This window comes from Macrobrachium nipponense, chromosome 5, assembly GCF_015104395.2.
Source record: "Macrobrachium nipponense isolate FS-2020 chromosome 5, ASM1510439v2, whole genome shotgun sequence".
Lineage (NCBI taxonomy): Eukaryota > Metazoa > Arthropoda > Malacostraca > Decapoda > Palaemonidae > Macrobrachium > Macrobrachium nipponense.
In genome coordinates this window covers 91,369,028-91,384,027 of record NC_061107.1, presented here as the reverse complement: position 1 = coordinate 91,384,027, position 15,000 = coordinate 91,369,028, and the positions used below count along the sequence as shown (strand labels likewise).

Here is a 15,000-nt window from a genome sequence, read left to right as displayed (position 1 = left end):
GAAAGACTACCTAGCAATAGGGCACATATACAGTTTCACGGGAATGAGAGCTATATGTACGTATTTAGGTTTAAAATAAAATGAGTTTCTAGTGGATGTATTATGGGATAAAGTAATAGATAACATATTTTGGACTGAATCATCTCTGATGATTATCAAGGCACAATTACACCAGTAAAGAAACTGTAAGTCCTCTTGCACTCGCAGTGAAAGCCAAATTATTGTAAAATTCTGAAGATATGGATGTTATTATTATATTTTATTATTATTATTATTATTATTATTATTATTATTATTAACGGCAGTAGTAGCAGAAGTAGTAATGATGGAAGGAGCAGCAGCAGTATAATCTTGAATTATTCCCACTTTCGTTAGTTATGACAAGCATAGTTACTTTACAGATAAAATGAACAAAAAAATCGTCTACCTAGCAGTCATATTCTAACAATTTCGAAATAATTCAAACCACAAATGTTACTTTACAGATAAAACGAACTATTTGTTATTAAGACTTGAGTAGCTTCACTCATTTCAATTCTACAGAAAGTGAAGCAACCTTCGCTCACTTATCCATTAGTAATGCAAGAAGACATATCCGCAGATACAGAACCCTCCCGACTCCAAGAACGCTGTGAAATGAGTGACAAGGTACACTTCGTTAACGAGGCTTATATAGAGATGGACAAGGTCGCTCCAGATGGGTCAGCAGATCAAGAATGCGCAGCCGCACCGGTCATTGTCACAGAGACCAAGTCGCAGGCCACTTTGCGTCTTCTCTTCTCCGTAAGTTAGAAAATTATTTATTGTTTGACCGCTCAAATAGCATGGGTATGCAGTTACGAATATAAGAGAGTAAAAAGCAGGTTGGCTTACTGGCAGACACGTAAAAACGACCAGGTAAACTATGAAAAACATCACTTCAAGTTCAACAAACTCAAGAGATTCTTCAATTCTGACGTCAAAATGAAATTCAAGTTACTTACCAAGGTTAGGTTATTTGAAGATATCAACCAATAATTAAAAAGAAAAACTTTAAGCTACATTAAGCCCACATTCTATGACAAAAGCATATGTCTAACAATCATTCCTTATAATATTCAGCAGTATTCAAAATCTTGACCTAATGGTTATGAGTGCAACTGGAGGATATGACCTCTAGAAGAGAGAAATTTCTTATAACTATACGTTTCATCAGTAACAAAAGTAACATACAAAAATACAGGAATATTTTGAATCAAAATATAAGCTCATATTCATACTAAAATTTAATCAGTTGTTCTCTGGGACGAAATGAATCTTTTAGAATCTTTTAGAATCATGCAAAAGATGCACTCATCATTTTCAAATACTCTGTTAACAGATATAATGACAAATAAAAAAAGATAGGCTGTCAGACATACAAATTACTTTACCTAAAAACGTAAACTTATTAGCAGAAGCAAAATTATACAAATTCATAGCAGAAATTGTCTTTTATTTTATTTCCATGTAGCTATTATGGCGCGTAATTTTTCCGTTCGTTGATTGCTTGGACACAAGTCCGATAAGGCTATTGTTCCTTACATATCTATGCTTGCAGAGCAGCCCTTCAAACATTAATTATTGCGTAACAGTTTTGTACTTTTGTTAATACAGGCAATAAACTCTGGCAAGTTCGCAGAGGTAGAGAAACGTTTGCACGAAGCAGCAGGGCTCATTAACAGCACGGATTACTGTGGGCTGACGCCTCTCCACTCGGCCTGTCATATGAAGCAGTTTGATATACTTAAGCTTCTAATTTCTCGAGGAGCACGGGTTAGTATTCTGTCCAAGTGAGACTAAACTATAGCTGGTTCACTTTAAGTAGATTCTTGGGTGAGCCCTATGCCCACGAGACGTTTGTTTGGCGGCAGCTGATTGGCTTTGAGCTACCTACCTCCCGGTGCCAGCCAATCAGCTGTCGCCAAACAAACGTCTCGTAAGCATGGGGCTCATCCAAGAATCTACTTTAAGTGAACCAGCTATAGTAGATCATTGATTATACATGAATTGGTCGATATAAATATATAAGAATGTCTAGATTATTCAGCTTTACACAAAGTGCACAAAATACCTTTGATGCTGTCACTGTTCTTGAGATGACTATTGTTCCTCGTTGGACGAGTGCTTTATGTGCTCGACTACCGATTCGGTAGTCCCAAGTTCGATTCCCTGCTCTGCCAACGTGGAATCAGAGGAATTTGTTTCTGGTAATTACAAATTAATTTCTCGATACAATATGGTTCGGACCCCACAATAAGCTGTAGGTCCCGTTGCTAGGTAACCAGTTGGTTTCTAGCCAGGTAAAAAATATGTAATCTTTCGGGGCCAGCCCTAGGAGAGCTGTTAATTAGCTCAGTGGTCTGGTTAAACTAAGATATACTTAACTTTTTAACGTGAGATGACTATTCAAATTGGTTTGCATTAGATAGAAAATTGGTCAGAACATCCTACTTACTTTCTGGCTTTCATTCAGTAATTTTACATTCTCACTGCAGGTAAATGTTCACGACAGCCTTGGAGAAACAGCGCTTCACGTTGCTGTGAGGGAGAAGTGGCACGATGGGGTGAGAGAACTTCTCCAGCGAGGGGCCTCTCCCGATGAAACGAGTCATCCTCCAAGTAATTTCAAGAACAAGACAAAAGAATCTCCTCTTCACATGGCTGTTAAGATAGGCGACAGGATATCCACCTCCCAAATGTTAAAATGTCAACCAGATCTTAACATCAGAGACGGCGACAACCAGACTGTTTTTCACTTGGCCGCATCGCACAGAAATGTGTCGATTCTGAAGGAGCTCCTGACAGATATCAATCTTCCAGAGTATATGAGAAACTTGGATGAAAATGGCCACAGTATATACCACGCGGCTCTTTCAAATACCTCTGGTTCCTTCAGCGAAAGCCAGACATTAAAAGCGATTCGGTATATTTACACATTTCACAAGAATCTTGACGAAGCCAATATTTTTGGAGAGACACCATTAATCAAAGCATGTCATCTTGGTCTATCTGATGTTGTGGATTTTTTCATTAGTAATGGAGCTAACCCCACCAAAGTTACTTTCCAGAGCCACTCAGCGATACACGCTGCCTGCATTTCTGGAAATCCTGACGTCCTCCAACATTTGCTCAATTCAGGACGCGTAGGACATCTAATTACCTCTATCGATAAATACGGTAATCATCCCTTTTACTACGCCATAGAAAGTTCTTCACCAGAATGTTGCAAACTTCTACTAGAAAATGGTGAGCATCTGGTGAATGTTTACAAAAATGAGGTTTCTAATTTCACTCTAGTCAAAAGATATTTGCCAACTGCTTTGCAGCTTTTTCGAGATCTTTTTAACTCCAGTATAAAGTTGTCTAATAAACCGAAACATCATCCAGATTATAGCATCACTTTTGACTACTCGAGTCTTGTGTCATCAAATAAAAGAAACATCCAAAGCTCTATCATCTCTGAAATGGCTGGCACCCCACTGGAGACGCTTATAATGCATCCACTTGTTGAAAGCTTCTTGCATATCAAATGGTGTCGTATAAGGGGAGCATTCTACTTAAAGGTTTTCCAATACTTCATATACCTTATGATTCACAGTGTATTTATTATGATGACCTTTGGCACAACACCAAAAGACTGGTCGACAGATCCATTTTCGCTGATGATTTTTAGGATACTTCATGGTACCTTCTTAGTCATTGTAGCTCTGCCTGAGATTGTTATGACCATTGCTAACTTTAAGAGGTATTTGACACACTGGGAGACTTATACTAAAGTTGCAGCCTTAGCATGTTCTATTTTTGTTGTGTGCACAGTATCTGGTAAAATTGTTGATGATGTTACACTGAACAAAGTTGACGCGAGGTTATCTCCAAAGCGAATGTTTGCCAGTTTGTCCATTGTCCTTGGCTGGATAGAACTCATGATGCTCTTGGGACGTTTCCCTACCTTAGGCGCGTACATTCTGATGGTCACTAAAGTAGGCAAATCTATTTTCAAGTTCTTATTTGCATTTCTGAGTGTCCTCATTGGATTTACCCTTGGCTTCCATGTACTTTTTCAAAGGCTTCCCATATTTGCAGATTTTAATCTTGGCTTCGTGAAGGTTCTCATGATGTTGAAAGGAGAAATATCCTATAGCCAATTTGTTGACCGAAAGGGTTCCCCTTTCAACATCTATCCTCAGATCCTAATGAGTGTTTTTCTTTTCTTGGTGGTTATAATCATGGGTAATCTCTTGACTGGCTTAGCTGTAAAAGGTGTTCCCGACCTGAGGAGACAAGGGAAAATCAAAAGGTTGATTAAGCAGTTATCATACCTTGTGGCCTTTGAGAAGCTTATTGCTTTCACTTACAAGATAAAGTGCTTCCCACAGGCACTGCTGTCACTGCTTTCCTCCCGTCTGACTGTCGATACTAAAATTACTATTTTCCCAAACAAGGAATTCAGGAAACATAAGTTCATGAGGACTATACCAGAGAAGATCATTTCGGAGGCAATCACTTTAGGCAGTTGCAAGGAGCCAGAGGATTTCCCTGAGGAAGCCGATGACGATGTTGTCGAACAACTGCAATCTTTCAAGAAGAGATACACAACCGATCGCAGAAATCAGAGCCACATGATTAAAGAACTTTCAGAGATGTGTGGTGATATCAAGAAGCAGATGACAGAGCTCTCGCAGCAAATTCAGGAGCAGATTCTTCAGAATCAAAACCTGTACAACAAATTGGTCGGAAAACATTCTGCCTAACTGAAATCAGCATCGGAAATACCTCAGAGTTTTCATTAGTTATTAAAGAAAGCTAAGTAGCAAAACGTTGCAAAAATTAGCTAAACTTAATGATGAAATATCACAAAGTTGCTTTTATAAACAGTGCAATGGAAGCTACCAAATCGATAAAAAAAGAATAATTGGCTAAAATATATTAAATCCGTTTTCAAATTTTCCATCTGATGCTATGAAGATTTGTATGAAATTACGAGGTAAAAATATGTGCCTAAATTACAAGTCAAACACATGCACATACGTACAATAGCGCACACCCATATATATATATATATATATATATATATATATATATATATTATATATATATATATATATTATTTTACAATATACATACTATACGTATATATATAGTTTGCGCTTTCCATTTAGTGTAGATTTGTTCTTAACAGGGTCCACAACATACTGTTTTTTCTTTTTAATCTACTTGTCTTAGTACTAATTCAACAGCGCTAATGGTGCTCTGGTCGGCTTCGCATTCCTTTTACTGGACACGTAACGAGACAAGATGTAAAATAGGTAAACGGCTTATTGACTATGGATGTGATTTTCTAATGATTTTCTTATACTATCCTTTACTGTTCTTGTAGCCAATCCTGAAAGAAAATGGCCTTTTCTGGACCTATTTCTTCAATTCTGTTTAGATATTGAATAACTCTTGGCCTGAAGTGTTGTCTTGTGTATATTTCCTCTGTAAATAATTATGCAAAGGTTTATATCAACTTACAATGTAATTTCTACTCTAAATTATATCTTATAACGTGTAACTCATACAGAATTCCTTTTAATGTTACATTTTGAATAACTTGTAACCATTCTGCACAATTTTCTTACTTATGCAGTAAATAAATAACGATTTCCGTCTTTTCCTTGACCCTCTTACGGACCTAGAGATCCTCTCAGGTTCTTAATATAATAAACAAAAAGGATTCAACACCAACAGTTGAAACTCGGGATACAAATATAGAAAGAAACTTGAAAAGAACAGAAGTTTATTTACAAGCTCACTAACAAAGATAAATGCAGAATGATTTCTCCTATTTACATAACAAAATGAAACCTTACAATATGTGAACTGGGGAAACCATTCGGTAATCCAAGACTCAATGGCCATTATGGTAGTGGTCGAAATCAATGTTCGAAGCCAGGGCTTCTCAAACTGGGACAGTAGAACTTCAGGCGGCTTCTTGACTGTACTTCACGAAAAAACGCCTAGTCTCAATACTCGATCCTCCTAGGACGTTTCTTCTATGAAGGGTTGCTCAACGTCGGGATTTCTCTCTCTCTCCGACTACAGACGACTTAACTTGTTTCCGTTCACGCTCTCTCTCGTGCGTCCTCTTCCTCTCTTATCCTTTGTCTCTTCCTTCTTCTCTTATCTCTCTCTGATGATCTGATCTCTTCTACTTCCTCATGGCATATATATACTGCGATCTGGGGGCGGGGCTGAAAAGGGCGGAGCCCACCAGCAAACGTCATCGACTCCCGACAGGAACTTTTTAGAAGGATCTAGACGAAAAGTTACATCAGAATACGCGGCGTTTCTGGCGACGCGACGGCGCGTGCTCAGTTCCATAACACACCTGGGGATTCTTCAACAATCATGAGAACAGACGCCTCCAACACGTGCGCGGATGCCTCCTTGCTGCAGACCTTCTCGAAGAAGATGCATTTTCCTTTCCTTTAGACCTTGTCCTTTACTATATAATTCTTCGCTATAAAGAGATTATCATGACACACCCATATGTTTCAGAGTATGGAAAAAATAAAACCAATCGTTCAAATTAATCTGAATTGGGTAACATAATGTTTACCCAAGGAAGGAAATTTCCTTCTCATATTCGAAGGGGTCAGAGAATAGTACAGATTTCCCCGTCATCTTCACGGTGCCAGATTACGAAAATTCAGCTCTCTCTCTCTCTCCTTAAAAAACGGGTAACATTTTCTATCCCGCTTTCTCTTTGTGCCGTGTGCACAATCACAGAATTATGCGGAATATGCACACAGCTCTTTCCTGCTCTCTGACGAACTTTCTCTAAGTGTGTCTAGAAAAGCCCTCAAGATTTAGGTGATCTCAAATGAACTCGACGCAGTACAGCTACCTATTAAACAGAAACTCCACAAGAAAACAATAAGGCGTCTGATTCTTTTATCTGATGCATGCTCCTTGTTAAAGGTAAATCGTTACTAGTTGTGAATATCCAGGGGAAAAGCAAATCCAGCGATCGGACTAATAGCGTTCATCACTTTGGAACACTGAATGAAAATTCAATCTGCTCAAGTCAGTGACCCCAGTAACATGCACCAGATTAGTTAAGACCGGTGCACTGTAGTTCTCTGGTTTGTTAGTAGCACCCAGGAGAAATATTTTGTCCAGTTGATTGGCCTATCTAAGAAAGCAAACAGAATACACAATGAAGAAAGTTAGCTTAGCAGGGTCGGCAAGATATTAGAACTCTATATTAGTGACCTTGGTAAATGCTCTGATTTATACATTAGCCAAAGTTTTTCCTGGTGTGATACTAATGAACTATTTTATTTAGGAACACAAGTTGACTCAGCATTAGTACTGTAACTTGCATGGAATGCACAAGAATCCCAAGAGAAGACTTCTGAGGCAGGTAGACAGTCCGTAGAACAGCTACAGATGGATTGGGAGAAGAGACTGAGGCGGTGGACATAGACTGGAAACCAATATTCGATATAAAATTAATCTGACAGTGAGAAAATAAAGTCATCGAAAGAGTCATCTAAAATTTATTTAATGTAAAAAAAAAAAACAAGATTAAGATTTAGAAGACAGGTTAAATAACTTTGAATTGAAAACAGCACACTACAGTAATCATAATGAAAATTAAAGGAAGAACGAATGGATGATTAGGAGCTATTTGGAGTCAGCTACTGGAAGGAAAGAACTACAGACGATTTCTTCAGGTATGTAGAAAGTCTGGAAATGGAGAACACAAAGTAATTAAAAGTAAAATTGAAAATATACCAAGGGACAGTAGAGAAGTTCAGCAGAGATAAATAAGAAACCGGTTAGGTAAAAGCAGAATGACATATTCTCGTACGCAATACAAAGATACTATACTCTGTTTCAACGCATCTATCCCCGAAAAATTAAGATTCATTGACATCTTGTCATGGTAACAGTGTGGGATGTGCTGCTGCAGATAAGGGGTGAGAGAAAAATGCCAGAGGATGGCCACGAGAGAATAACAAACGGATGGAGAGAGAGTTAACGGTGACCCCAGTATTGTATTCATGGATTAGTCCTAAACATTTCTGAAGGTGTTAATTAACAAATTCAATAATTTGCACATGAAATTATTAACATTCAATAACGCATCCAACCCTTTCATAAATTAACAGACATCGACAAGTGCGTAAGATTTTCAGTCAGGCTGAGCTGTTCCTTATCGCTTATCTATCTATAACCTTTTTCAGTGCCCGTACCCCTGATATCTCAGAAAATGTTCTCGTACCCCCATCCAATATAAATACCATACAAACATATGAAAAAGATTAGTGATACAAACCTTGCTGAGAAATTATTGGGTTTTTTAATTACTGATTAAAGGTACTTTATTTCACATGAAAAGTGTCAATTAGTAGGATACAATGAATGCAAATTATATCAGTAATTATGAGTAATGCTACATAATACACCAACACATTTTTAGTGGCTCTTTTGCTGTTGTTTCTCATTAATGATGATGTTCAAACGAGGTTCTTTCTTTGAAAGTGTCAGACGCATGTCATCACTTGCATCCAAACGATTTCTGGCTTTTGTTTTGATATGTAGGAGCATTGAAAACCCTGCCTCGCATAAGTATGTAGTTGCAAATGGTACGAGGACCTCCAAAGCTCTTCCTACTAACTGTGGGAATGTTTGGAGTTGTGCACACCAAAACATATCCAGTTGCATTTTTTCAAACTCCATTCGGATTCTGTCATTGGTCTGCAACTCCACAAGATCATCCTTCATCATATCATTATCATCCATGGAATCTAGGATGAAAAGAAATGGATCCTGTATCCATCTTTGTACCATATAACCTTCTTCAAGGTGAAAATACCCTTGGAAGGACTGAATCAGTTCTTGCAAATGTTCTCTTACTTCATTCACAATGGACAGCTTTTCTTCAGCACTAGCAGCCTCATCAAGAGAAGGGAAATTTGCAAAATTTCCATTTTCAATGCGCTTTATCCACACTGGAAGCTTCTTGGTGAGGGCAGATAACTTTTCTCTGGCAGTTATCATAATCATCGCTGTTCCTTGCATAGAGACATTCAGTTCATTGAGGTGCGTGAATATATCTGCCAGATATGCCAGAGACAAAATGAACTCCCTGTTTTCAAAATGGTCAGCAATTTCACTGCCTTGATTTCTAAGAAACTGCATAATTTCTTCATGAAGTTCAAAGACACGTGTAAGTACTCTGCCACGGGAAAGCCATCTCACTTCTGTGTGGTAAAGAAGAACACTGTGCTCAGCTCCAATTTCTTCACAAAAAGATGCAAAAAGACGGTCCACTGCACGTCCTCTGATGAAATTTACAGCACGCAAAACAACTGATAAAACAGTCTTCAATTTTTCTGGCAGTGTCTTTGAAAAAGTGCATGACGAAGCAACACAGTGAGTGACAGTTACATGGGGAACCTCTTTTTTCACCAGGGTAGCAAAGGCTGATTTATTTCCAAGCATGACAGGGGCTCCAACAGTGCAAACTGAACCACACATGTTGAGAGTCATTCCATGTTCCAAGAAGAACTCTTTCACAAGACTGAACACATCTGTTGCTTTTGCAGTAGTTTTCAGAGGTTTACAAAATAAGAATTCTTCCACCACTTCTTTCTCTTTCACATACCGAACAAACTAACATCAGTTGACTCATCCAGTTGAATACTCACTTTGACAGGACTAGCTTTCAGGTCTGTTATCACCTGCTGCAAGATATCTCGACTTATATCATTGATCCTTGAAAGGATGACGTCATTTGACAGAGGTATCTGTTCAAGCTTCATTTCAGCTTCTGTCCCTAACACTATTTTTGCCATTTCTAATGCACAAGGTTTCACAAGCTCCTCTGCAATAGTGTGGGCTTTTTTCTTCTTTGCACACAAAAGTGCAACTTCATAAGATGCTTGCAACAGAGGTTTCTCAACTGCCACAAAACCTACCTTTGACAAGGTACCACTATGATCAAATCGTTCCCGCTTGATCCTCAAGCTCTTTAAGTTATGTCCAGCATCTAAGCCTCCATGCCGATTGTTGAAGTACTCATTCAGACTTGGTGGTTTGAGATTTGCATTTGCAAATACTGTGTTGCAGAGTATGCACTGTGGTTGTTGAGTTCCATCTGCCTCAGTCATACAGGTAAAACCGTAACGAACTTAGTCGTCGTTCCACTTACGTTTCTTAGACATCATTACTAGGTCTTGATGACACCGATACCTGGAAAAGTGCAGACCTGGATGCTATAACCATTATAAAATATAACATAATGTTTTAGTGTGGTATAACTGCAATATTGTCAAGAATAGATATATTGATAAAAGATATCCAATACTGAAGGTAGCGTTATGTGCATGAGGAGGAATTTGGAGGATTGTGTATTGTGTTGGTGATCATACGTTATTATACAACGGTTATAAGTTATATAATAACGTATCACTACCACCACAATACAGAGTCCACCACATTCCTCCTCATGCACATAACAGTACCTTCAATATTAGACATCTTTTATCAATATAGCTATTCTAAGCAATTTCACAGTTATACCACACTAATATATATATATATATATATATATATATATATATATATATATATATATATATATATATATATTGTGACAAATAAAATGATAACACAAAGCATAACACTTCACAAAGCCAAATTCCACAGGCACCAGTAATTCACCTCAATACTATCAATCACTCGAGCACAATCAAATCCAATGCAGACCCAATTCACACTGTTCACATCGACTCAACTACTCACAGCACAGTGCATTTTGCAATACGTTTCTGTGTCACGAGAGCTGTACTCGTTGGTTCTTCTCACTCTCAGTGAAAACCCAGACCAAAAAGTTACTGAACTTCTGAAGCCAAGGATCAGAGCCAGGACCAGCGTACCTTAGGGATCTTAAAAACTCTCTATCACGAGAGTATATATAAAGTTCTAAAGGGTCCACAATAATACAAAGTGTAAAAAGTCCGTGTATAATTTTGAAGACTTTACAGAAAGCTTTCGAACCCTTCCCTGGGTTCATCTTCAGGACTTAAGAAACGTATATGAAACCATAGAAAACGTAAGAAAATTGTTTACAGTACTAACTTAAAAAAAATTGAGACAATTATAGTAAGAGAAAAATTTAGAAAATATACATTTTGCTTTCTCATGGTAAATATACGGTACCATTGCACTGGCTATCATATCTCGTACCCCCAGGTTTAAGTTTTCGTACCCCTTGGGGGTACAGGTACCCCAGGTTAAGAACCATTGATCTATAGGTACAATCGATACACTGTGAAAAATATTCATCTCTAATTACGCCTCCAAAAACAGACTTTTAAAATTCTCTTTATTTAAAATAAAATAAAAAACTTTGTTATGATGGTAATCCTTTGCTGAATTTAGTAACGATGAAGGGGGCGAGCGGGCGGGGTTGCATTCTTGTACATAGGCCTATGCTGACTTTCCGTCACACTAGCCTTGCCTTGTCATAATGTCTATCAGTATCAGTGTCAACAAAATAGTAGACCGATACTCGAAGTCAGACCCTGACGATGGTTATGAAGTTTTCTTGGTCAGTAGCCTATAAACTGCTAAGTGTGAGACAAGGCAGAAATGTATTTAAAAACCGTTAGGAAAACGCTGCTTCATTCAGCGTCGCTGAGAATGAATTTTGAATGCCGAGCTTCATTAGGCTGACAAAGGATAAGTACGTTTATAATATATCATTTTTAAATTTAGCCGCTCTTTTAGCGATATCGTATACATCGATGAACTACTAGCTTCCATAAAATATAGCTCGGCTTTGTTAATAACCAATTCTCTTGTGTTCTCCCGCCAGATTTTAGAGCTACTGTGGCAGTACCTTCCCCGCCCAGTGCACTGAAGGTTTATTCCCCACCGGCCCTCATTATTTTTTTCTTTTTTTATCGACGTGATTTCAACTTAATTTCTTGCAGTAGTAAACATGACTTTACAAACTTTCAGAACAAATAGTTCCTCCCAGTGAAATAGCGCAGACAATGTCAGCTAAGTTCTTTATCAGGGATATAAAGGGTGTCCATAAAGTCCCAGTACCATTCTGAGCAATAAATGCTTGTAATGGTACTGGGACTTTATGGACACCCTGTACAGTCATTCTCAATCTCCAGATCCTGTTCTTATACTGAATGAGCAGCAGCTTTGTAAATCTGTAACTCATTGTCAGTACAAAGTTTCAGTCCAGCTAATAGGTTATTATTACCATTTTGGTATGTGTGAAATTTGTAACTATACTCTGTTTTTTCCATCTGTCCATCCGCCTGTGGTGTTTTTGTATGGTAACACTGCGTCCCGGGCTTTAAATAGTTACGGTATGTGTAAGTATTAGGTAAATAAAAGGATATCTGGGTGTACATTTGCAACTGAAAAGTGTTTTAATAATTTACTGAATGCGAAGTACACCATTAATATTCGAAATAGGATATTATCATTATTGTTGAATGTAAGCTGAATGTAACTATCTTAAGCCCGGGACGCAGTGTTACCATACGGAAACACCACAGGCGGATGGACAGATGAAAAAAAACAGAGTATAGATGGCTACAAAGCTAGTTTTAGCGCTCGGGGAACCAATCCAGTGGGCGAATTCGATTCTCGGCTTGGCCAACGCAGAATCAGAGGAATTTATTTGTGGTGGTAGAAATTAATTTCTTGATATAATGTGGTTCGGATCCCACAATAAGCTGTAGGTCCGTTGCTAGGTGACCAATTGGTTCGTATCCACGTAAAAATATATAATCCTTTGGCTAGCTCTAGGAGAGCTGTTGATCACCTCAGTGGTCTGGTAAAACTAAGATATACTTAACTTTTCTTCACCTTATAAACTCAGCAGCAAGCTTGCACTAAATACAACAGTACTACAAGTCGTGTACTTTTAAGTCCTATTTCCGGAGTTAGTTAAAGAGTAATATTAAACAAATGCAAGTCAATTTGATACTAGAATTTTTGCACATGAGATAAACAAAAGCGTATTGGACCCATTATTACGGCGAAATAGAACAGCCACACATCTTGACGAAAAAATAGATTAGATTTGCCTGATGCATTGCGGTAATCTGTCGAAAATCAGACATGTCTCATTTCAGGTAATTTGCTTTGCAGCTATGAGTAAAAATCAGGAGATATTAAACAAAAATTGAAGATCTTGTAGGTCTCTTATCCAAATCAGCGCTAGTTCAATCAGCTGTGTGGCCAATGGACTTCAGTGACGTCATCACCATGTCAAGGTAATCTCAATTAATTAAATTGGGGCTCTCATGGACTCGCGAATACCTTCTTGATAATAGATTTACTCCTGTTCCCTAATCCCAGCTCTATTGCTGTTGCTCGAGATATTTGCTCTGTAACTGGAGATATACATATTTGAAATATTTCGAGTTATTTGAGACACGACAGAAAGCAGCTCAGAATTTCCTGAATCACTGAACGTCAAAGGTTTGTCATTCATTAGTTTTACCTAATCTTATTTTTTAAACACATCCTGAGGATAGAGGAATGGATTGTGATTATCTCGTTGCGTGAGAGGCTGGGAAATGAAGAAATTTGGAGACGTTCCGGGGTGGTGAGGATTACTGATATAATAAGAGTCGAGACTGAGATGGTTTTGGCATGTGGTAAGGGTGAGTGAGACGGAAAGAGTGAAAAGGACTTTGGAGGTACTACATGTTAAGGGTTAAAGGGTGAGAGGGAACTAAAGGATTAGATGGAGTAAAAATGTGAAGGGGGAATTGAAACAAGGTGTGATTCGACATCCAGCTTACTGGGGATGGATGCAAGACTTTCCAATCAGTCATGAGTTGTAATAATTATATTCCTAGTTAAACGTAAATTAAAAAGTGCTAAAATCTACAGTCAAATGGAGCCTTGTTTCAACAACGAAAACTAAAATAGATGCACTACATTTTATAAGAAATAAGTTTTCTGTGCTGTTTAACATGCACGTTATTCATTTTGAAAATTTACATTCTAACAAATAAATCATAAATATCCTATCCTAACATTCCTGCATCTTTAACTCAATGCGAAATGCCTTTTTTAGACCTTTTTAGGCTCTACCATAGACCTCTCCTACCCCCATCCCCCACCAACAAGAACAACAGCAACAACAGCAAAGTAGTTTGTAGGGTTACTCCCTGAGTAAGCGAAACAAAGGGCTTAGTGGAGGAGGATGCTTTCGGCTGGAATAGTTGGAGAAGATGCATCAAGGAAACTGACTCCTTGGCATAAGGATAGCGGTGGAAATGAAGAAGAAGACGAAGATAAAAAAACAAACAAAGAACACTTACTAAATTCTATATTAGATCGTTAGTTTTCTATTCGGCATCTTCACTAAACTAAACGAAAACTAAAAAAAAAAAAAAAATTAGTTCTAAGATGAAGTCATGTCCTATTCATTTTTAATGCATGTTCTAAAACATTCAAGTTTGAGGACCTGTGTAATATACGTTACTGTCTAGATTCGTATTAGAATCAAATGGCAAAACATATGCAAGGGTTAATCATATTATTAATCAAGAAGTAATAAAATTCAAAGGTTATTTTTTTTTAATGTTGACAAAATTATAAACAAAACATAGGAATTTGCCTTAATTAAGTGATATAATATCTAAAACGCTACTATGCCACTTCTGCTTACTTTACATGCATTGAAAATTATTTATTCATGAGGATAACTTGCACTTATGTCAACAATTTGAACTTTTTACTTTTATTGGGAGTTTCGGATTTAATATCCGGAATGTTTCACACTATTCGGTAGTTAACATTTATATATATATATATATATATATATATATATATATATATATATATATATATATATATATATATATATATATATTTGTATCAGATTTATCTCTACCCCTTTGCAAAATTTCGAAACAGTTCCGTAATTTGAATTTTGGAAGC

The 15,000-nt window shown here is 37.5% G+C and overlaps 1 protein-coding gene and 1 pseudogene across 2 annotated transcripts in view; one reads left to right on the top strand and one right to left on the bottom strand.

The window, feature by feature from the left end:
* Positions 1 to 5,105, top strand: part of LOC135215508 (transient receptor potential channel pyrexia-like) — a 12,530-nt gene extending 7,425 nt beyond the window's left edge. The window contains exons 2-4 of one of the 2 annotated variants that reach the window (XM_064250310.1): positions 602 to 783; positions 1,636 to 1,794; positions 2,517 to 5,105. In XM_064250310.1, the coding sequence (XP_064106380.1) occupies positions 637 to 783; positions 1,636 to 1,794; positions 2,517 to 4,772 (2,562 nt within the window). In that variant the 5' untranslated portion in view covers positions 602 to 636 and the 3' untranslated portion in view covers positions 4,773 to 5,105. The remainder of the gene's footprint in view (positions 1 to 601; positions 784 to 1,635; positions 1,795 to 2,516) is intronic. The other variant, XM_064250311.1, reaches the window with a different exon arrangement.
* Positions 5,106 to 5,815: 710 nt separating this feature from the next.
* On the bottom strand, positions 5,816 to 10,238 carry LOC135215507 (protein FAM200C-like; annotated as a pseudogene).
* Between the last annotated feature and the right edge of the window lie 4,762 nt (positions 10,239 to 15,000).